We start from the raw sequence: 25,118 nt of genomic DNA on the forward strand, positions 1-25,118 counted from the left end.
TGTTTTTTTGGGGGGCAGGTCTCAATTCATCTCAGCGCGATGGTCTGATTATCTTGTCACCAATGGATTCCGAAATCGGTTCAACTGGAAGAACGCAGAGCAGCAGGGGAGTTCAGACAACAGGATATTAAGGATCGTTCTGCGATAATGCAACTTTCGCCCTCATATCGCTCCCTCTTCAAGCCTCTGCCTTGATCACGGCCTCACCAGCTCATTGTTGTGTGAGCATTAGTAGACGGTTGTAAACCACATTCCTTTTCTCTTTGGCGATCCCAGCACTTTACCGGTACTTGGAAAATCAGATAATATGCAATATTCAAGTGATAATTCTGAATTCGAGGGGATAAACAGTAGTTCATTAAAGATCTTAGTTTCCCTTCACTTGCCCTACAGTGGTTGGGAGCACTAACCTGCCCCCACACATTGATCAACCAGTGGCCAGTGATGCCAGATATGATAATTGTATGTTTGGTTTTTTATTTTGGTGAGCATCACCAGCCGAGGCCTCACTGCCAGTTACACCGGTGGCATCCAGCCCCAAGTTAGAGGGACCGTTTCAACCTCTTACTGGGAATAAGACTAGCGCTCTGGTGCTGTCAGCCATTATGGCTTTGAAAGATTCTGCCGACAGTAAATAAACACATACAACACATAAAATCTATGGCTCATGATGTGTTGAGTTTTTCTTTAAATGTTCTGTAAGATGATTGAAAATAAATCTATTCCTTGCAAATAAAGTGCACACCATAAGATTCTAGTGTGATATTTTAACGCTTCCAAAAAATGAAATAGTCAGCTATGTACTGTTAAAATTCCATCGACTACAAATGACGAGTTTGCTCAGCTACTTGTCCGAAGGTCACTTCAATTTAATTAATTTTTGTTAACTTCTCCTACATTTGCGCAGCGTCAATACGTTAGCCCATAAAAGCCGAGCATCCATTCACTTCAATGGCGCTGCGGGGACCTTTTTTTTTTTTTTTTTGATGAATGCCACCATTTTGCATTTTTATAAAAACAGCAGTGCACAGGCAAGTCCGGCTTGATCAATCGAAAGGTGGATTCGCTTTTGATTTGCAGCTATTCCGAGATCTACGCCGCCAGCACTGGGATCTCCCGGGTTTTGCCAGTCAAGTCGAAAGACATTTGGACCCATTTCTCAGTAGTTACCTGGCAGTTGCTTGACGATTTCCATTGTAAAAAACAAACAAAAAAAACACTCGTCGTATTTCCGTGTGTCAGTTTAACATAATTTCAACATTTCTGTGCTCGACTTTAATATAATTTCTTAGTTCGTTCAATCATTAATATTGTTGGCCGAGACTCCCAGCCTCCCCCGTTTGAAAGGCTAGCAGCAGCTGCTGCGCATCTGGCAAGGCTGAAACGAGCCTCCTCCTTCTCTAAGTGCCTCATAAAGGTTCTGCAGTTGTTGTGACTGTTGTGACTAAATGGACTATATTTTTTCCAGCACTTACTAAGACCCAGGTAATGGATTTCATGTGGACTCTTCATATTTAGCGTCAAAGCATCCACTGTCTTTGATAGTGAATTCTGTGCTGATATTGGTGAGAATAGCGGACTTTTTGGATCTGGACATTATCGAGTTCTTCCTCACTACTAGAAACCTGACATATAAACCTGAGCGCGGGGATCGTCATTAATATCCCGTGCACAGTCCAATAACTGTGATGGAGAGCTCTCTTCTCTGGAATTTCTCTGGGAGCCAGTTGGAAACACGTCATCACAGGGGAGATCTTTTCTTCTTGATTGCCAGCTGCCTGGAGAGGCTTCTCATCACAGGCCAGGACATTTCCCAAAACTCCTGCAGTCCTCCTTCACATCTCTTCGTTTGGAGGAATAAAATAATTTGAAAGCATGAATTACTGGCCTTGAGGCTATCTCAGCTAACAGGCAAAGACAACAATATGCTGTGATTAATAACAGCTCCATCCTGTCCAACAATCCCCAACAAAACTTGTAAGCATTTAACTGTAAATAAGAAACAAAACTATTGAAGTCTGTAATGACCTGTATGAAATAGTGCTAATATCTTATTGAGGAAAGGAAATTGGAGTTCAGGTGTATTATTGGTCCTCTAATGAGTTCAATTCATCATCATTTCACAGGCATGAAGAACGTGGAAAAAAGCCCATTTAATTTGTGATCAAATACAAGCCAGCGTTGTGAGCCATTGCTTGGGTTTCATATTTATCTGACTGACTCAGCAAACATCTTTATATGGAAATCCAAATGTTTCCTACTTATTGAAATTCATCTTCTGTCTCTCTTGATACATTTTAACATGATTACCTTTGACAGAATTGTTATAAACAGTTTTATTATTCCATTATTTCTAATGGACAGTGTTATGGCCACCGGAAGATTAAAGTGGACAAAATCTAATGAGCGAGATAAAAACTTTACGGATGATGGATTACATTGTTTGGGTGGATATTGGTATAGTCTAATTTTATTAGAGGTAAAATACAAATCTGTCAACCAAGATTTATCCTGCCAAACATTGTTTTGTCATAATTCAACACTGGGGTTTATTTATTGACAAGCACCGTTGGCTTTCCAATGTGCCATGAACTCTCATCTCTGGATAGTTTCAGATATGACCCCCCTCCTTTTTGCTCTGTGCTGGAAGAAGCGTCGTGACAAAAATGGCTTAGAAAATAGTCGGCTAAATGTTCTGGATTCATTCATAATTCAGACTGGCTGCACAAAGGCAATCGTGACAGCTGGGAACAAAAAAGTGGTCGTCAGGCTGAACTATGTCGCTGTAAAGAGCCAGCGAGGAGCAAGTGCTATAGTATCAGGTCAGGATGTGATTAACACTGACATTCTTTTAAAGTCAATTAGTGAAAACACCAGAAAATAAATGTGTCCCTTATTAGAGAAAAAATAAACCAACTCAATTACGTAGCCCAAACCGGATGCCAACAGTGTGACATCTCCACTGTGGCTAATGCATCCTTACGCAGACATTTCTATGGCCTCAATTAACAATCCTGTCAGCGACGAAGATCAAAGAATGATTTTATTGTGGCACGAGACCCGATATTGACTCATCTGCTAATCAAAACTCCACAAATGCGCTTGAATTGACAACGACAGTGCAATTATGTGGCGCCAGTTGTGCTCAGAAAAGCTGTCACACCAAAGCGTCTGCACGGGCACATCACAGATGTCTGTCACACTCAGTCGGATAGATATTCATTTGGAATTGATGATATTTGAGAATACCAAAACAAACGCGGCTAAGATGCTGTCTCCCGTTTAATTTGCCAGCCCAACCTGCTTCTCCATTTTCCCAATATATTACAGTGCGGAGTGTGTCTGGCTGCAGTTCATTTATGCAGCGATGGAAACAGACACTTTGGAAATGGTTTCAGCTCATAGATGTGATTTTTCTGTGTTGCTGTTTTGTGGGTTTTCTTAATCCTTTGAATCCCCGTCTGGACTCTAGGGTCACTTTATGCAATTTTAGTGATCACTGCTCGATTAATTAAATTCCGAATTAAAGTCAGTTCGTGGCACTCACTTTTTGACCCTAGTTATTAACCCTTCGACGCCATGGCTACGAGGCCACTGGCGGCACAGTGGTCTCGGTGTTGGCTTCCCTCTCTCCTCTCTTTCTTGTCTTTGTGCTTGGAATTTTAAAAAGGGAGTGTTTTTTTTTTTTTCTAAAGCCACCATTTGCTTAACTCTTTGAGTGCAATTGCCAAAAAGTGGCAAAGATAAATTCTTTTCTCATATTTGGAGACGTTTCGGGGGCTGCAGCGGCAAACTTCTGGCAGAGTCCCATTTACAGCCTGACAATCAGCCTGACACAGCACAGGCTACTTGTCTGTAATTTTGAGCTTTTACTGCACAATAATCTGACCCTTCAGCTGGTGATCTTAGAGTGATCTTACTGTCTGATGTGCACATTTGCTGATTCCCCCTCCTCACATATTTCCACTCCCGTGCACATTTACAAATGTTGCTGTGCAACAACAAATAATATCCTGGATTGGCATTTTCACACAATTATAAGTAGGGGTTTGCATTTGCAACCCTGACCCACACATTAACTATCAGTCTTGGTACAGTAATGGCTCCAAGGATTACAAAGAAAAAGCAGGCTTCTGTTACTTCTTAGTACAAATGTGGAGGAAATAAAGACCCATTTTAAGCATGTAACCGTTAATTAGGCTTTAGAATCAGTGCAGCAGATCGCTGTGCCACAAATAATTAGATAGGACACGGATACGGTTTTCTTCTATCCATGGTCAATCAGTCAAAGGTGCTAAACTCTATAAACAGCAGAGAACCCCAAGGATTTAGCCTGCTTTAGAACTGGCCTCAGTTTCAAACCTTAAGTGAAAGACATTGAGCAGCTGTCAAATTTCTAGAAAAGACAGGTTTCATTTCTAACATAGCTGCATTTGAACGGCAAAGAAAGGAATCAGTGGTTGGGATTCATTATGCTCCTGTTTCAGCCTAAGGAGGCCGGAGTGACAGATCTATACTGTCAGATTGCATTAATGCATTTTACACACAATCTCCTTATTACAGTCCAATTCAAATGTTCTTAATCAGAAGGACCTGCCCACTTGTACAATATTTAAGGCTTAAATGATTCATGTTGCTACCAACATAACTAAGAGGGAAGTTTCTTCTAAATTAACTGAAGACTTTGCCGCTATGCTTGCTGGAATGTGATATTCATGCCAGTGTTACAAAATGAATGTGTCAATACTGTAGTTTTCTGAAACTGAAAGAGTAAAATGGTTGATCCCAGGTATCCGAATCTGGATGAATATGGCCTGATCCCTGGAACTGAGATATCCAAAAATGAGTTACTTCAATTTAATTTAAGTTTCCTAAGTATTGAAAGGGGGACACTTTGTTCTTTTAATTGCTTCCAGCACTGTTTAACTTCCCTATGACATACCAGCCAATACAAGCCAATTTGTAATTTGTATTACGGCTACAAGGCTTCCAGCGGTTCAGACTTGTCAGGCCGAAGGACAGTTTACTCAAATCAGGCTTTGTTTTCCAGCTTAGAGCAGTTTAAATTATTCATCTGCTTAATTTTAGATAGAACCCTGCCATGCAGAAGTAATGCCAGTAACAAAGTAACACATACATTTTCTAATGTCTTCGGACAGCAGCATGCACTGGTTGGGTCGGCCCTTTGTTTAAACAAGTTCTCTATTTAGATCTTGCTGAAATAGTCCAAACTGAATGTGACTTTTTTGAAATCAAGGGACATGATCCTGACAAACTGCCAAAGAGCTGCAGGATGACTCTTTTTCCATTTTGCCTCGAGTTCCAAGGGGCAGTTGCTGATGCTCGCTGGAGGGAACAGTTGTGCAATTAGCGCTTCGCTGTGACTCCTAGTGACAGTGTTGTAAGGCACAAACTGCAACACAGAACTCCTGTGGAAATCACCAGGAGGTGAGGGAACTGACAACACTAATGTCCCAATCAGTGTGGCTATTAAACGGATGATTTTGCTGTCATCTCCGGAACTCACAGATAAATGGAAGCACTATCTCACTGGTCTCTCAAAATAAACCGGGATTGTAGGAAGCATCCACAGGACCTGGAGGACATTAGCGTCAAAAATGAGCGGTGCTCGGATCCAGCCTGAAGCTGGTGTGTACTTGGAAGTGGTGCACTTGACCGGGAATGTTTTCTGTCACACACACAATCTTCTGTAGCGCACTACAGAGCAACTCGGATCTGATTGTGACATTATCTAGAGACGATGAGCAGATTCGGACAGAGAGCCCCAATGTGACATTTAATTACCAACCACCAAGAACTTTGGGACAAAAATAATGTTCTTCATGTTTTACAGTGCACCGATCAAGTATTTTTTAAGCTCTTGGTCAGGGGTGCTCACACTTTTTCAGCATGCGAGCTATCTGACTGGCTGCCCTGGAGATCAATCAAGTGACAGGATGGATGATAGGCTGAGGTCTATGTTTTAATGTTATGCGATTTACCGATAGTATCTTGGCAATCGACTGGTAGATCGCAATTGACGTGTTGAGCCCACCTGCTCTAGCTCTATTTTTCACCTTTGCATTGTAGATACTAAGTTTACCTTGTTAATAATTCAGTCAAGCTGCTGCTCGACTCCTGCCTGGCAGCACACACGGCACAGTGTTAAAATTCTGATTGGGTGCGTTTGTACGGGGAGTCTTTAAAGGAGAGGTTAAAGTATTTTTTTTACTGGATAGTGAATAAACAGTGCATCAGCAGTGTTAAGGACTAGAGAAACAGCTTTGCAAAGGTCATCTTAATCAATCCAGCATTGTCCTTTAAACAATACAGCAATAAACACCTGTCAGACACAGCAGCCTACTTTACTTAATATAATGTATTTCTGTATGTATTTTCTATGATCTATGCCTGTTCTCTCCTCTCCTGCACAAGGTTTCTTCATGTTAAAGGGGAGTTTTTCCTTGCCACTGTTGCTTGTTGGGGGTTAGGCCATGGAATTTTGTAAAGCGACTAGAAACAATTTTGATTGTAAAAGATGCTATAAATAAAGACTGATTGAGTGATTGATTGGTTTAGCGATTGATTGATTGATTAATTGATTGATTGATTGACCACTGGGAGATAGAGTGAATAACACTGATTGTCTCTTCATCAGGGAATCTTGCTGGATGTTGCCTTGTACTTGTGCCTTGTACCAACTACTTAGTTTAGTTGGGCCTGCACTAGCTAGCTACACGCTAGCAATGATGGGCACATGAGGATTGCAACAGGAGCACTGACCAATGAAACAAAGGTGGTCTTGTCTGACGACTCACATTTTACTTTTTATTATTTGGATGAGCAGTTGCACTGCTTACCTGGGAACACACGGGACCATGATGCATTATGGGAAGAGGGCAACTTAACAGAGGGAGCATGATGCTTTAAGCCCAGGGTGTCTAGACCCAGTCCTAAAAGGATGCAATGCAGCTGTGTCCTACGAGGTAGACAACACTTTCACCTGGGAGCCCACTTTCTTTGGTGAGAAAACTCACCTGGACTGTGGCCCTCGAGGGCCGGGTTCTGGACACCACGGCTTTCGACAATGTTTGTATAAAGGTGAGTGTGGGTGTTACTTCGATCTCATTGTTAACCATGTGCAACCTTTCATAGAAAGGATATTCCCTAATGACTGTGGCCTCCTTTCATCGCAATAGCAGCCACAGAAAACGGCCAGCAACGAATCAAAAAATGCTTCAGGAATAGTTTCAGTAGCAACACAATGACTTTGAGGTTTACATCGCCTGCACATTCCCCAGATCTCAGTCCAAACAGCAACTCTGCTGGACAAAGTCCATTCCATGTAGGAGTCGACAGGTTGGGGTGGCTTTGGCAGCAAAAGAAGGGCGAGTTAATGCAATACCACGCAAGGCACCATAACATTATGCCTCATAGTTAATTAGTCATAATTGGCACCACAGTATTCATGTTCCAGAGAAACATTTTCAATATTGTGCTGAAGGACAAATATTAAATTAGTAAATAAATTCAAACCCTGTAGCTGCACTTGGGCTTGGTTTTTTACTGCAGAGGCAGACGGCTCGTGTACCTTTTGAGCATCAGGCAAGGACAAGTCCCTTTAATCTCTCCAAACAGGTTTTGCAACATTTGGCAACAACTGCAAAACCTATATGTTCCTAACGGAGGCAGGATCATTCATTTAGAGAGGAGGTTAGTGTACCCAGGCGTCAGTCTTGATTCCCTTTTAAATATCCCTACATGTAACTTCCCCACAATCTGCTTGTGATTTTTTTTATATTAATACTTACTTTCTGACCCACAGTTTTAATTACAGGACAGTTTATAGCACAGCTTTTTTGCCACTGTTTATGTACCTACCAAAGTATGTTTTTCTTTCAAGCATCTAAATCAAATGCATTATTTATGTGGTAAGATTCAAAGCACGGTTTCCATGATACACCACTTGCTGTTGCGATGACATTACATGCAAAGACGTCTCTGAGTGCAAAACAAAAATGTAACCAAAAGCAATGTCTTCGGTGGGTGGTTGTTGTTGTTGTGCTGCTTCATTCCCACAGTTCCACATTATGCCTATAGGGCATAATTGAGTTCATTGTGATATATCGCAAATGACTCTGCTTCCTACCAAAAACTATAATTTAATAATTCAAACATGTGTAGAGGAATAGCCCGAGTACTGAGATATTAAAATTAATGACAAAGGAGGAAGAGAAAAAAAGAGAAGTTACAAATGCAGCACTCTATTTTAGCAAAGTATGCCAAGTTTTATGCTGGAAAATGTGCAATGTTCCATTAGGCTGTGATTACTGATGAGGGAGGCCTTATTTTTAGAACTGTTTGAGGAAAAATGAAAATGACTTTTTTTTCATAGATGATGTGTGTTCAGCATGAGGGTTTTGTCTCAAACCATCATAGTGATGGTAAAGAGCTTCTTAGGAGAGCTGCTTCTCCACTCTGATGTGTTTTTGTGCATCACTGCACATTACTGCCAACCTCCTCATGGCATAAATAGCATTTTGAAAGGCATAAAGCCCCGTTCTTTTACTCTTCCAAACACATTTCTATAATGAACCTATCCTATCCAATAGCTAAACTTATAATGTCATATACCACTGCAGTTTCAGTTCACCATACTAGAAGGTTCTTCTCATTCTTTTGGGTCACACCCCTGGATGGGTCGCCAGTTCATTGCAGAGCCCTATGTGAGCATTTGTGGGATTGGCACCTTCCTCATGGGTACCTCGGCAGTGCTCTGAAGGTGTCCTGGAACCTTCAACTACTACTAGAACACCCTTCATGTAATGTGAACACTCCCCTTCACAGCCCCCAGGAGACTGAGCTACCACCACCCAGAAGGTTTTTCAGAAAAACTATCCAATAACTACCATATTTTCACGACTATAAGGCGCACCTAAAACACTGAGATTTTCTCAAAAATCGGCGGTGCGCCTTATAATATGGTGCGCCTTGTGTGTGGACTGAGTTCCAAAATCTGCTGTGTGCCTTTGGTAAGTGCACTACGGTAAATGCTCCGCCCATCGATTAGCGGCACACCTACGCGTAAGGACCCCCTAAAATGGCGCCGGTCAAGCGAGACGCGTATGAGACTTACTTTAAACTACAGGCCATCGAATATGCTTCTGAAAATGGCAATCGAGCAATCTTAGTGTTTTCGCTTTATGAGGAGGCGGCATCTCTCCATACGCGCAAGGACAACTGTTGCACAGCGGCTGCCCGTGGATTACCAGGAGAGGGCAGCCATCTTCTGCACCTACTGCCGCGACAAGATAACCGCGCCCAGCCACATCTATGAGGCAGCGGTGGGCGAGTTATGCCACCATATGCGGGTGGATTGTAGACGCATGGGCTATGATACCGTCTTCATGTACTGGAAGAGCTTTCACAAAAGTCGGCATCAACGCTGAAGCGGAACCGGTCGGTGAGTCTGATTCAGATGATGAAGAGGAATTCAGGATGTTGGACATTGAAATGGCACAGCTGTTTAATTCAAATACAGAAGATGAAAACTTTGATGGTTTTTGTGGCAGAAGAATAAATATTTTGTTCAATAAATGTGTCGAAACTCACTGTTTTACTTCCGTTGTCATTTTTTACTGTATGTTTCAGCATGCGCCTAATGATACGGTGCGCCTTATGTATGTTTTAAATACAGAAATAGCACCCGTAACTGAGGCTGCACCTTTTAATACAGTGCGCCTTATGTATGTTTTAAATACAGAAATAGCACCCGTAACTGAGGCTGCACCTTTTAATACAGTGCGCCTTATGGTTGTGAAAATACGGTAAGCTTATAGTGTCATGACGTAAATGCCTTAAAACTGCAGCGGTGCATGCAGGACAATCAAAAATGACATGAATAATGTAACAAACAAAGCAAAACACTCGTGTATGAGCAGACAGAGCAACCACAGATCTAAAGGCTACACCACCACATGAAGCAACAAAGAGCCAATGAGCGAGCACCTAAGAACAGTAGATGACCAATGCCATCAACCCTGCTGAAGATCAGGCAACCCAGGTGCAGATACCAGGCAAAAGATCAACACCCTTCCCTGGAGACTCATTTGAAAAGCTGGAGTACTCACAGACGAATGCCCTCATGGATTAAAGTAGGGGCATGCTTGAAATCAAAGCCATGGCACCCGAGGCTCCGGCCCACACTGTGGGAGGGCTGCTCATGGGAGATGCAAATATCTAAACCTTGCAATAATTGGCGATTTTAGTAGTTGATATAAAAATAAATGCTAATTCCATATTTTTCCAGTAGAATCTGGAATGGAATAAAATGTCCACTTTGGATGATGTTGCAAAAAATACTTGAATAAACCCATAAAGCCGTCGGAGAGGTGCTTACATTCCTCTCTTCAAAACAGACATGATACTAGAAAATTAGCTATTTAAAATTCAAACCAGGAGCCTGTGTTCTTTATCTTACAATAATCCAGCAGTTGTTAGCTAGGGTTTTGAGAAGCTGTAATTTAGCATGGAAAGGCCTGATAACCTGTGGTAAATATTAAAACCCAGGTATCTCATGCTGTGCTGATATCAATGACACCGTCTAGAAATTATCATATTTTGGTAATATTAAGAGAGTTGGTGCAAATTACTGCAACAGGCCAGATGTCTGGAAAGAATTGAATGGGTTTTTGATTAATGTCACAGTCTTAGAAGGTGAAGTTTGTGTTTATAAGTGTGTGAAGACTTATCTGATAATGTGCGTTTTTAGATATAAATTCCTTATGCATCTTCATTTCAGGATGCTCACAGCCACTAGTTCAATGACAATAGCAAAAACAATAGCGGGTGTACGTGTCTGCCTGGTAATGCCACGACGACGGAACTCTAGAGAGGTGGTAATACTGTTTCTACTGGATTAATTTTAATGTTATACTAATATATTTTTAATGCCTGGTGTTGTCGGGAAATTACACTTAAATGAGGATTAAAGGAAATTACCCTTGAAGTCCCAGCTCATTTCCTTTATGCTTAAGTAACACAAATGGAAATGTATGTTACATCAGGCTTCGTATGAATGATTTCCATTAGCAACTCTGACTTCTTTTAAACATCATTGTGGTACATAGCTAAGACCACGGACAAGGCTTTTTATTAGCCATTTCATTAAAAACTGTATCTTTGTGCGTGTATGTGTGTATGTATACGTGTATACATACCATAGAACATGAATAGAGTAACAAAAGATAATCTATACCTTTACAAATTTTTGACACTGCTGACATAAAATAATTTATGGATATACAGTATTCTGGCAGGTTTACCTCAGAAAAACTCACATTTACTTGGATTGTGCAAGAAGCCAGCACTTTTATTCTACTACACTGAAGCCCCGCTCACAAAAAATTACAGATTTATCAGTTTTTCAAAGTTTTCTGTTTTTGGAACACTTTTTTTGGGTTCATATGCAGCTATTGTGGGCTGTGAGTGCCGCTCCCCTTCACAGCTTTATGGACTCCTCTACATTCAAGTAGTTCCTGTGTTCCTTGTGGTGGCAAGAACAAGAATTTATTATAAAGAAGTTATTTCTGACCAGGGCCTTTATTACCTTACAAGAAACTCAAGTCTGACTTATAGTGACTGATGTGCTCTTCATCTGTAAACGCTGTGAAGCTTTTGAAGGTATCTTTGGGGAGATGCACTCCTCTATGTAGAATATTCATGCTACCTTTTTCAATGAATGACTACCCATGTGTGCGTGTCCTTATATGGCTTATCCGATGTTTTCTCAAAGTTTTTCGTACCACTTCTGTGAGAAGGCCCTTACTTCCAATCAATCGGGCAATAATTGTAGGAGACCACAAGAGAACAAAGTTCTGTCCGGATGATGTCTCAAGAAATGTCTCAAACTGGGATGAAGAAAAGCATGATGTCGTCGACAAAGAGTGATGTCAATCTTTTGTCCGGGAGTGACAATTTTTTATTTTCCTGCTGGATATGCTTCAACCTTAAGACTCACTGTTCCTAACTGGGCTTTGATTTGTTGTCAATTGTCGTAAAGCAGCCGAGCTGATTTAGTGCAAGTTCTTCACGTGTGACATTTCTGCTGCTGAATAGTGAACTTCTATTTCCCCAATTTGAGTCTGGCCAGAAATCATTACTGCGACCATATTTTACACCTTCTATCCAGTCCTCTTCTCCTACTGGGAACAGACGTTGTTAAGTGACTCTGCAGCGAGTGTGCAGGATGGTGTTGTTCGTCTCAATTGCACTTAAACTCCACAGTGCTGTAATGTCATGGCTCTGTTAATTACGCTCACACCCACTAAACATGTACCTCATTTATTACACTAATATGTTTGTGCCAAATTTGTAGCTGAAGGTCCCAGAAGGATTGGATTTTTCGTTTTTGTTTTTGGGTTGGGGGATTTTTTCCGAAAATATGTGAATTCGGGTTGAAGAAAAGCATGAAAGGGACTGAACATGTATTGGAAAATGCCTAACTGTGTATGCTTGAAAAGGCCAGCCAACTGTGCCATTCAGAGACGCTGAGTGACCGTTGAGTTTCAAGACAATGAAAGAAAGTGTTCCATGCAGTCGCACTGAAGAGAATGGATGCTCAGCTTCTGTGAGCAAAGGCATCAACGCAATGAGAACATAAGTTATCAAAATTAATCGAGTCCACTTTGTCTTGGTCAGTAGCTGATTCTGAACAAACTCGTCTTCGGATGAATCTGTTCTAAAGCATTAGTAGTCAATTAGATGCTAACACACAACAGGACATATTTCCTTTTTGACTTTTAAGGGAAGCCGGAAATTTTCGTTGCTGCATATTATTGTCTTTCCTAAGGGTATTTTTGCAGGTGCAATCGGAAGAAGGTACCTGGGGGTTAAGGCTACATTTATACCATTTCTGCGCCTGCATGACCATCCAGGGCATCCTCTCGAGGGAGGAGCTCTTTTGAGGATGATCCAGCAATTGAGAGAAGAGGGCATGAAATTGCCCCTCTGAGATGTTAAAGAGATTGTTGTGCTGAGGAAGTGGAAATACTTCTGACAGCAAGTGTTTTCCAGCACTGAGTTTGCACCGCTGACAACGGCATGAACGTTTACATGATGACTAATGAAGCTTTTTGTTTAAACAAATCTTTTTAAAAATTGTCAGGTAACAAAATACTAAAACATAGTTTGCTTTAATAGAGAGCTCCATATTTATTGGCTGGAGTGGGAGGACCACCTCCCAGGAGGAATATATTACTAAAACATAGTTTGCTTTAATAGAGAGCTCCTTATTTATTGGCTGGAGTGGGAGGACCACCTCCCAGGAGGAATATATTAACTGAACAATGAAAAAATAGAAATCTTTGTAAAACCTATTATGAAACACTGAATACCGTGTTGCTTTAAAATTTTTGCTTGTTCACTGAAATGAAGAATTTAATAATACATCATCAGAGAGACTTAAATGATGCACACAATTAAAGATGCTTTTTCAAGACCTGGTGGGGAGACTGTGGGGGCGTGATGACATATTATGAGATCTACTGTATATTCATTGAGATGTCATGTCTCTCAGTTGTGGATGGTTGCACACACTTGGGCTGCTAATGGGAGTTTAAAACTGATGAGGTGAAGGCAAAGGAAGCGGAAAATGAAAGGGTTCCTCTAAACTATTTTTTGAACGATTGTCAAGTGGAACGGAACTGGAAGGGGAAATTAGCCAGGGAACATGCAAAGCGAATGCTGTGGCTGGCTGTGTGTCATCCTCTTCTCTTCAAAGCCGTCTAAGGGGAGGCGGGGTAAAGCCTCAGTATCTCCAAGAGGCAGAGGGTGCTTGAGGAAAAGGCTGGGGGCCCGGCAGCCCATTGGTGAGTCTCTCTAAAGAAATATGCATGCCCTCTATTATCCAGTCCTTATTTGAGATTCAAGAATGATATTCATTTATTTATTTGTTTTTAAAACTGCACACCTAGGAATAATTATTAGAGATGGTTTGAGGTGTAGCAAGTACACTTTTGCTAGCTTGATAGCACAAAAGACTGGACCCTGGTGCAGCCACATGGGTTATAATGGTTGGGCTTAATCAGTTTAACTGGGTGTGTCGCAGGCTGTTAAAAACTCCTGCAGCTTGTCCTTGACACATATTCGAGGCAGAAGGTTTTCCTCATCCGGTTTCCAAGAAGGTTTGTGCGGCTGGTAAGAAATCTGTGGGCGTGGTTCATGAAGAAAAGCAAATGGAGATTAAACAAAGAACAGCTGACTGAGTTGGTAAGAACATACTAAAATTCCACAATATATTACGCAGGGGATGGAATGTCATGAAAATGGAGAATTATTTGTGGAAAGAAGAGTTCCATCCAGACGTCAGGCAGAGAGGAGAGTGTCTGTCTTAAAGTCAGGTACAGATGAAGGGCACGCCTAATACAAAAGTTCAGTACTTGAGTTGCACGTAAAGAACATAAAGTCCAGTTCAAAATCCAGTTTGGTCTTACTTGGTTCTTCCAACTTAGGAACAACCTTGATATCCCCCAAAAAAAAGGTGGTCGAGTTGTTAATATTTATAGTTTTCAATCCACTAAAATGTCTGTTAAGTTAAACTAACTGCACTTAGTAGATAATCAGACGTACCTACTTGTAGTCAGTTGTTTTTTGTTAAATATGACCATCGCCAAGGAAAAGCAACCTACCAATCACAGTGTCCTGATAGTACCAATTGGAAAAAGGTATATTCTACAGTGTATACTGTTTCTAAGGTGTTTGTTTGTTTAAATCTGTATTATAATTAACAAACATATGGAACAAATATGTTAATTTGCTGGTTTATTGATTGTATTTTAAATGAATGTATAATGCAGAAACCTCAGCACACCCTGGAGTCGGCAAAGAAATCCTGTGTAGCTGTCATCTATTTATATATCCATGGCAGTGTGGAAATCTCCACAGCAGGCGACCTCATCACTGGTCACATCTTTGAACAGATTTAGGTTGGTCCAATTATAACAGGATGTACACTGAGTTGTTTTCTTTGCTCCAGACTCGGCTGAAGTCTCGTTAAGTAGCATGTGTGGGTTTACCAGGACTTTTTCAAATCTATCATCCATTCTCTAACACGATGGGTGACGATGGGCTTTCTTGCAGTTACTTTTCCACGTTTTTAATTTGGCAGCTGAAGTATAGACTTCCATTTAGCACATACAACAATGTACCTTGTCCTCCTGTAGCTTGCCTTAGCGAAAGAGTCAAGGAGAAATGAAATGGATTGGCTCGAAGAAAATAAAATGCTGCTCGACCTGTCTTCATTAAAGTTAAATTGTGCACCATTTGAAGTCCTTATTCCACTTTTATATGCATCTATATTAGATAGCATTCCTTTTAGAGTAATACTCTGTCTGTCTCTTAAATATAATCAATGTGAAGAGCCCCCCGATGGTTATATTTAAATCTCTGTGTACTAGATTTTGCATTTTTTTTACTCTTCTGTGTCTCATTTTCTTCCAGCGAAGAATTGAAAAAGCAAACTTACAAACATAAATGGATACCCCATGTGTCATCTGTTCTGCCTTTGCAAAGGTAATCGGAGAAGTAACTGACAGCAATTACTATCATGAGAAAAGACCTGAAAATAGACTCATTAATAATTCACAAATAATGATGCCCCCCGCCCCCCTTCCAAAGGTAATGTGTTATACCTCTCCCTAAAAACCGAGAGAGATCTTATACCCCAAAGTGAAAAGAAGGTAGTAGGCTCTGAGGATTGTCGACATTCAAAAAGTCAATTTCTGAAACTTAAATCCATCCCCAGCAGAGTAAATATGGCGTAACACTTTTTATTTTCCCATATTAGTGTGAACAGGGACTATTGGCCCTTTAGCACAGTCATCTCTGCTGCCCAGCAAGATGGCAATGTCATCAGGCTAAACGACGTTTGTGCCAGCATCTCAATTATTTAACACCTAAAATTAGCCCTGCACCCCTCCCTCCTCCCCCTCCCTCAACAAACTGCCGAGGACGCCTGTCAGTGAAGACAAGACGCAATTGTTTTCAGCGTGAGATCTGGTTTATGGATATACTGTGAGTCGCAACGCTGACATCAACTGCACCGAAAATAGCTACAGCGAGGAAAGAGAGGAGGGGAAAGACATATCAGCGCCAGAGGTGTGAGTTTCACAGTAGATGAACTTGGATCTGTCTTCTTTTCCTGATCATTGTTTTGGATTCTGAAAGACAGGGACTTGGTTTTAATGACATCCTGTTGTTTCTGGTACGGAGCATCGCATTGTCCTTTTTGTAAAAGTGAATAATGACATGCTGACATGGCTTAATACTGGTGTTAATTGCTATAGCGACCATGTTACTCTAGAAAGAGAGGATGCAATCATGGCCGATTCAAATTAAATGCACATTCAAGTGGCCATGAATGAGCCAGAGCAGACAGCTTTGGGTTGCTTTGGGGCCCACTTCTCTCCTCCTCAATATGCCTGTTTCCAATTGAACTGCTTACGAAAAGATATGCATTGGAATTTGCTCATCGCAGCAATCGTCCATCATATGAGCCGCGTGACACTGGCTGAACCTGCTCACTGCTAGAGCCCAGGTAAGAGTCTCATTGATTAGCTGCTCTCTCACCAGAGCACAAGCCGTTGCATGCCTTCTAAATTAGCTGTATCATTTCTGTCCTTTTCCTTTATTTCCCAGTTGAAACAATGAAGTTACAAATATTTAAAATGTCAAATGTAGTGTCCCGGTCATAAATAGTAATCTGTTAATAGTAATCTACTGATACAGAAGTCGGAAATATAAAAAAGAAGAAATTATTCAATTCCAATCATCCTTATTTATACAGCGTCTGATGCAAACAAAATTATCTCGGTGCACTTTACAGAATCCCAGGGCCTGACCCCTCCAAAAAGAAAGGAAAAACTCCCTTTTAACAGGAAGCAACCTTGAGCAAGACCAGGATGATATGGGGGGGCTGGGGGGGTGGGGGGGGGGGGGGGCTGGGTAAAATATTTTGATATGTAGGTTTCTATCAACAGCCTTATTTTCCCATTATTGTGGAGCGAGGATAATTATGGCCCATCTTGCACTAATGCATTTTTTGTGTATTTTTTCATGGAGGCAGGTTTTATTTTTGAAAAACAGACATATTTACATGGCTGTCCTTGCTGTGAGTACATCAATTCACATTAATACATTTCATTTTAAATGTATTTCATTTTCATTTAATATGGGTTTAATTTAGAGTCTAGAGAACAGCTATTTAGTGTCAGAGAAATGCTCAGTACTGTCTCCAGAGTTTATGTGCATAATTCTTCCTCGTGAATTGTGAGCCAGTGATGGAGCTGGTTGAATGAGAAGCAACTCAAATGGGATTTTATTTTCACTTCTTTTGTCATATCCCTGAAGATTACAACATGACAGACGTAGGGGATGTAAAATATGTTTCACCTCACATCTCAGAGGCTTTACGGCCTAAATATTTGATTAATGTTCAAATTGTTTCATCTCTTTCGTAGGGATACAACTTTAACCCCATTTTGCCTGTGTGCACGTTTCCATAAATGTCTCGATAACCATTACTTATACAGCGGGGTTGATACCCAGCACACCCACATGGAACATTTCAATTAAATTGAAAGCAAGCATATGTTGAAGATGTTGTGTTTTTTTTTAAATAACTATTTTTGACACACATGTATGGTCACACACTAACATGCAAACGCATTAATGTCCATTTGAAATGAATCGCATTGAACAGGAGCCATGCCATGCCGATCCATGCTGATATAGTGTGGTGTTTGCAAAATAGTTAATCAGCATCCAATTATTCAAGGTGTCTTTTGCCAGTGGAATTTAAATAACAAATAAGGGATAATCACATCAATAAAGTCACATACATTTAACCCCAGAGAAAACATTACTGCATTAAAACTTATTATACTGTAGACTGAATTATGCTAGACATGTTTATTTTGTTTTCACTTTTCAGATTTTATATGCAAACCAGAATAATTGGAAGCATCTAACATTTTGATTAAAGTGGTTCATCAGCAAATAGTCAATGTGATTGACTAAACAGTGTCTTAATAGGGCATATGATAAGGGATTTACCTCTCTGCTGAGCCTTTGTATACAGAGTTTGAGTTTTTATTATTAGGCTGATTCGGTGGATCATACCTCACACTCCCGGGAGCCAGACATTGTGCAAGTACAGGACCCGGTGCCATTTCCAAGCACCTCCAACGCTTCTGGTGTAGCAGCGGGGTTGTAGCTCATGTAATACTCTTGAAGCTGGGAGCTAAGGTTCTGTTCTGGCTCTGGGCTCTTTCTGCGATGCTTCCGTACCACCATGGATCGCTGATGCAGCAGCCTAGTTGCGCCCGGATAGCGCCGCCACAACACATAGAGGATGGTCAAAAGCAGGGACATGCTAAAGAACAGCGCCACGCTGCCCACAACGACTTTGTGCAGAGTCATGTGCTCCATATCTGCGGGTGGTGCAAGTGTGGGTCGAGTGCGAGCAACTGAGTCTCTTGGACCTTTACTAATATGCCCTGGAAATGTAGGGTGAGGAATTGGCTGAGGTCTAAAGGGTAAAGGAGGGCCAAAGGTGTTGTCTGCTAGATTTGGTGGAGAACCACTAGTTGGGGCATAGGTTGGTTCAGGAGTGCCTTCAGAAATTAGGTCTGACATTGGCGATGGGGTTTCAGTCAGAACATAGTCAGTTTCTTCACAAATACCGTGGCTGCTTGTGACTTCCATAATTTTTTCTCCTTGGAGATACTTGGGACTGCTGCAGATCATGGTGGTGTCTTTAGTGCCCCGGAAATTCCTTAACCAAGCCACAAGTGGGCATATGCCGGTCCCACAGTCCCACATGTTTCCAGCAAGGCTGATCGAGGTCAGTGAGATCCAGGCTGAAACTGCTTCTTGAGATACATTGGACAATTTGTTTGATTCTAAGTTGAGGACTTGAAGGTTGGGTAAACAATGAAAAACAGCCGGGTCCAGGGTCTGGATTTCGTTTCCAGAGAGATCAAGCTTCTGCAGTGTGTACCAAGTCCAGGGAAGGCCTTGGTTGACCACCTTAATGCGATTCCACTGTAGATAGAGCGATCGTAAGTTAGCCAAGCGAGGGAAGAGAAAAAAGTTGATCCGAGAGAATTGGTTGTGTTCGAGATGCAACTCCATCAGCTTCTGAAGCCCTAAAAATGTCGTACGAGTAAGGGCCTTGATCCGATTGTACCCCAAATCTAAAAATTCCAAACTTCGGCATTCTAGGAATGCTCGAATCGGAATGTTAGAGAGGCCGTTAGAACGTAAGTGTAAGTTTTGTAGTTTTCTTAAGCCATGAAATTGACCTGGCTGCAGTATTTCCAATTTGTTGTAGGACAAGTCCAGACTGCGGAGATTGGGAATTCCATGGAATGTTGAATTGTGCAGGGATGTGATCCGGTTGGAGCTCAGTATCAGTTCTTTAAGTCTGCGGACCCCCTGGAATGCTCGGCTGTCAATAGCCGAAATCTGATTATGGTCCAAGTATATCCAGAGAAGCTGGCTGAGGTGAGCGAACTGGTACGGTAAAAGGGTATGCAGTTCATTATACCGCAGCGATAGGCCTTGGCAGCCAGATGAGATGTTTTCAGGGACGTCTAAAAAGCTAGCTGAATCACAATGGACAGTCTTTCCCTCACACCGACAGTTGTTCGGGCAGGTACGCTCACTGAGGCTGAGCAACAGGGGAGCCCGCAGAAGGATGAGGATAGGAAAAAGGAGGTGTGTCACTCGTCCATCACACAGCAACGAACCTGTGAGAGAGTAAATGAAACACAAAGGGAGGGAAACAATTCAATTAATGCGATCAAAGATCATTCAGGCAGCAATTTCTAATAGCCCAAACCAAATGCAGGCGAATGCTAATTGACTTGGAAATTGACTTTGAAAGTGAGAGTTACTCCTATGGTTCCAAAAGAAAAAATCAAAAAACTTGGGCCTTAAAATAACAAAGTTTGTTCAACCAAAATGTCAAAAGTGTCTCTTCGCCTACCCACTCTGACATTTATTATGTGTACAGGAGCTGTTTTCCTTTCCTTTGACCTTCTGGGCGGAATAAAGGAGTTAAATAAATGCCAATGGGGGGGGGGGGCTCTTACTGACACTGACTTCATCCACAAAAATGATTTAATGATGTGGGATCTTGGGATCTTCATCAGCTCAAACATTTAGTTTATGAGAATCCCTCCCCCCTTTTATGCACATTACCTCACTTATTCATTTATCATCATCTGTACTACAAAAGGACAATGTCTGTGAAGTGTAATAACAAATGACATGACTCAATTACTTATAACAATTAAATGCAAAGGGCTTTTTTCTCTTAAGTAGAATAAATAATAATAATAATAAAAAAAACTCTGGCTCCAGTAACGTAAATCTGGCTTTAATTCATCTGCCACTTAAAAGCATTCAACCTCATACTAGAGCTTCTTTGTCTTCATACAACAGACTGAAATCAAGTTGGTCAAAAAAGCTAATTAATTCAAAGTTACTTCGGAAAAATGAGAAAAAAAAACTAAAGCTTAGAAAATGCAGTATGATGCTAAGAAGTAGAATCTTGTTTCAGTGTCTACAATAAATACCCATGAATCTCTCTTGAAGGAATTATTTTTCATGGCAAGGCTATATGTAGAAGGCTGTGCACATTACCAAAAAAAAAACAGCACTTTAATGTGCATGGGCAATATGTTAACAGTACTAATATGCCTACAGATTAATCTAAACATGCTTGCCTGCATCATCCATTATACTGTATATACCACAGCGGGTTCTTTTCTTAAATAATATAACATGGCTAAAAGCTTCAGCTGTGGTGAGCCTAGTTAGCCACTCGCTCAGATCAAGGTCCGTATTCTAAAGCCATTCAGAGGACATAAAGCCTTTAAACCACAGGCTCAGGTTCCCCGACATGGAATAAACTTCATTAATGAATTTATCCTCCCAAGATATTTCCTCTTGTGCAGCATCAATAAAAGGAGTCTTGTTCTTAATTTAAAATGGAATGAGGTTCTCAGCCTCAGATTTTGGCCTAAATAGATTTGCAAATTTGCCTGATACAACTGTTTATTTGGATGGCGTGGAAGATGGATGACTGATTTAAAGTCATTAGCAATTATTAGCTTGAGCTGTCTAATAAAACATGACCATAATTATTGCTCAGACACTGATTAAATCAATGTATTTCTGAACAGCTGTTAACACTAAATAAATATGTTGCAGGTACATTGTGCTGTCACTGAAACTATGACTGATGTCTGCCAGCAATTAGAGTAAAAGCAAGAAACTGAGGCACATTTTCATAATGTTTGCTGTTGAACCATTAAATATTGTCAGCTGATCAGATGCATATACACAAGCCCATTAGTGAGGATCCAAACGCCCAAACTGCTCCTGGCTTAAGATCGAGACATGTGAATATTTAACAATTTGCACATGAAACCCTGCAGAACACAGATGTGCTGTAATATGGAAGCATGCACACATATACAAGGCTTTCAAGGGGTTTTGATATAAAAAGCAATTAAAATGCCTATTGTTTGCAAAAATACACAAGCCCTTATAAATCAAGGTCTGGTCTGAGTTGAAAACATTCCCATTGTTGTTCTAAATTGTGTTTGTGTGAGTTATACTTCATGAGTTTTAGACTCAATGTGCTCGGGCTCAATATTGTAGAGGCAAAAAAAAATTCCAAGGTAAAATATGTTTTTTATTATTATTTAAAGATTCTAGATTAAAACTTTTTTTTATCTTAATCACATTTTACTTTTTCATTTGGGGTAATAAAGTAATGTAATTGCAGTCTGTGGAAAGTCTGCCTATCCAACTAGAATGTTGTTTGACTACAAACACAAGATTGCCACTGTTGCTGTCATGTTCGCACAACTAGGATTGATTTTGGTTCCATGTGTGTAACGTACACTAAAGAGCGGTAGGACCAGGCCTCACCTGGCGTTGTTGCTAACCTGAGTGCAACATGATTAATAATTCATTCGATCAATACAGTTTTCTCACGAATAACTATTATTGTGCTGCTGGCCTTTCAACATTTGTTCCCCTTGTTTATTTCTGCGTGCTCAACAAGCAACCATGCCACTAGCAGAAAACAAATCAGTTTCTACTTCCTTCTTAGTGCTGCTGTTATAGGCTTAGACTGCCACAGTACAGAGACATGATCAGAACATAAAAAAATATAGAGAAAAGACAGACAGACAGACAGATAGACAGGCAGGCAGGCAGGCAGGCAGGCAGGCAGACAGACAGACAGACAGACAGACAGACAGACAGACAGACAGACAGACAGACAGACAGACAGACAGACAGACAGATAGATAGATAGATAGATAATAGTTTGCAGATGCTGAACAGTGATGTGGCGGTAGCTCACTTTGTTGGGAACTGGGCTGAGAAAAGGAGGGTTTTTGGTTCAAGCCCCAGTACAGACAAAACATGGAAGGTGTTCTGGTAGTACAGGAAGGTGCCAGAATACCTTCAGGTCACTGCCGAGGTACCCTTGAGCAAGGTACTGAACCCACAAATGTTCATATAGGGCCTGCAATGAACTGGCGACTCATCTAGGGGTGGACCTGCCTTCACCCATTGTGTTCCCTCCCCATGACCCCGAAAGGGTTAAAGTCTTTCAGAAGATGCATGAGACAGAGATCCTGACTCTATTTTAAAGAAATGAGTACAAACAACAAACGCACACATGCTCATCCACGCTAACGCATGTAGCTGTGCTCTGTACTATGTATTTATCAGAATAAATCGAGGAAATGACTTGAGGACACATGACATATGAAAAAGCTTAACTTATAACAGAACTGTGTGGGTGGGTGGTCTTTATGGTAGAGAAATGATGGGCATTATAAGAAATTGCATGAATGTTGGAGGAGGGTAGTAGATCAGTTCTGAGTTTTTCTCTAAAATCGGGGGGCCTCAGAATAGATCCGCTGCTCCTCCACATAGTTAGATGGGGTGGCTTGGAGATCTGGCCGAGATGCCTCCAGGATTTGTCTCTGGTGAACTCTTCTGAGCATCTCCCAGAATGCTCTGCAGGGGATTTTGTCCCCCAGCTGGCCAAGGAAGCACCCACTGTATGCAGACACGTTCACACTATATGCAAATCTGTCCATGTAAAGGCTTAGAGACACACATGCACACACACACACACACACACACACACACACACACAGACGTATGTGAGCTTCTGAGCTCTTCATTCCTCAGTTTGTAGGCTGAAAGTCAACCTTGTATAGTACTTAGTGGCAAAACAACATACAACAATGGAAGCCTTCACCAATAACAATACCTTTCGAAAAATCAGTCAATTCTGACTGATGTGTGACTGTTTGCATTGCATGTTCATTCAGTTGCATTGTGTATGTATTCAAAATTACCGTTGTCATAATTGACTTCTCTCTTTCTCTCTGCAGGTCTTGTCTTTAGCTGTCTCACCCGCAGATCCACAATTCTCTGTATAAACTGAAAGGGAGATGGATTCTTATGTGCTATTAGCATTAACCCCTTTCCTCCTCTGTCTACTGTGGAACAGCGAGTAAAAAGTCACCACCAGTACTGCCCACTTCCTTGTTGGCCAATGTTTTGATAACCATTTCCTTTTGAAGCATTCCATATGAATATGGTCAAACATCGTCACGTCTGTTGGATTTAGAAGAGGGCGTCTCAGCTTGTGTCCCAAGCCTGCCACATTCCAATATTTCTAATGACCCCTCTGCATGTTTTCCAGAGGATAACAAAAGGAGGATGAGTCCCTGGTGAATGTACTGAAGCTGAAGCGATTTTTAATATAAAATGCAGGCCTATCTGCATCCTTTTAAAGCTTGTGTATTTGGGGGATTGGTTCATCACGGCTCATGTTGATAAGCAGTGACATTTACAACCCTGCTCCCCAACAAGCAGTTTGTCTCCAGTTGAGAAATGTTACTATCATTTGAAAAAAGAAAAGCAAATGAATGAATGAATCAGTGGAGGAAGCAGCTCTTTCTGTGTACATGCTACACAGTAATGACAAATTTTGGGGAATTGAGGACATTTTGACTTCTCGACTTCTGAGGGTTGTTTGACTGTTAAGACTTGGTTTTAAGGGTGGGCTAGGGTAGGGGGCTGGAGAATGCATAGTCAATGGGAGTCCTTTTAAAAATAGTAAAAACGTGTGTGTGAAAGGCGAGGTAGGAAAAGAAGGGAGATAAACATAGAAGAATGAATTCCTGCATCGAGTCACTCTGGTTACATCTGACATCAACACCAGAAACAATTCCAAATAATATTTATCACTGTTGGGGAACGTGAAACTGTTGAAATCTGCGACTGTGAAGAGATAAAACCTGGTTTGTCGTAAAAATAAATCTCAGAGCTACGTTTTAGCCAGTTATCATTATCAGTCTCCTGCGGAGGAGATTGCATCTCATGTAGTAAGCTCAAAACATCCTGTTTACCTGGATCTTTCGTCTTCGCAAGCCATGACCAATCAATGCCAGAGGCTTTCAGAGATCTGGTATCTCAAAGTTGTTTCTTGGAGATTAGCTGCAGGACTGCAGCAATGCAGTTGGCTATACATTTGCAGTAGACTCTGTCCTTATTGGAAAAATTACTCTAAAGTACTGGTGACTATAAAAAAATTGTGACTCACAGACGCCACAGAAAAAAATGCAAGTAGGAAAGTGGGAACGGGTGTTTTAAGGTACTGGAAACTGGCAGAACGTGAGTGTGGGGGATTTCAAAGACATTAGAATACAGCACGTGGGTAGTTCCAAACCCAGCCTCCAGGGCTACTTTTTTTTTTTTTTAAATTTACTGCGTAGTCATCTGATGGAAAACATGCTGGAAACACATATACGTATGAGGGTAATCTCATTTTTTTCAATCATTTAGGCCTGATTGCGTAAGATATTTCTATATGCGGAGTATATGTACTGTATTCTGCTCCTGTGGGTTCATGCTGGTATCATAAATTGCGGTGGTACTATCTAGACATAGAGCTCAAGATGATTCTATTACTATCTCTGCACAAACATTTTCTGAAGCTGCATCTGTGGGTTTTC

At 41.1% G+C, this 25,118-nt stretch overlaps 1 protein-coding gene and 1 long non-coding RNA gene across 3 annotated transcripts in view; both read right to left on the reverse strand.

The window, feature by feature from the left end:
• lrrtm4l1 (leucine rich repeat transmembrane neuronal 4 like 1) overlaps window positions 1–25,118 on the reverse strand; it is a 48,795-nt gene that overhangs the window by 11,935 nt on the left and 11,742 nt on the right. The window contains exon 2 of one of the 2 annotated variants that reach the window (XR_008947767.1): window positions 18,112–19,808. Coding sequence is in view for 1 of the 2 variants with exons in the window: in XM_057019707.1 (XP_056875687.1) it covers window positions 18,178–19,808 (1,631 nt within the window). In the remaining variant the exon portion in view is untranslated. The remainder of the gene's footprint in view (window positions 1–18,111; window positions 19,809–25,118) is intronic. The other variant, XM_057019707.1, reaches the window with a different exon arrangement.
• LOC130517675 (uncharacterized) lies at window positions 9,502–16,936 on the reverse strand. Its single transcript, XR_008947772.1, has 2 exons — window positions 9,791–16,936; window positions 9,502–9,724 (listed from the first exon to the last, which is right to left on the reverse strand). It is a non-coding gene; the product is annotated as an uncharacterized LOC130517675 (long non-coding RNA).

The sequence above is a fragment of the Takifugu flavidus genome, chromosome 20 (genome assembly GCF_003711565.1).
Source record: "Takifugu flavidus isolate HTHZ2018 chromosome 20, ASM371156v2, whole genome shotgun sequence".
In the NCBI taxonomy this organism is placed as follows: Eukaryota; Metazoa; Chordata; class Actinopteri; order Tetraodontiformes; family Tetraodontidae; genus Takifugu; species Takifugu flavidus.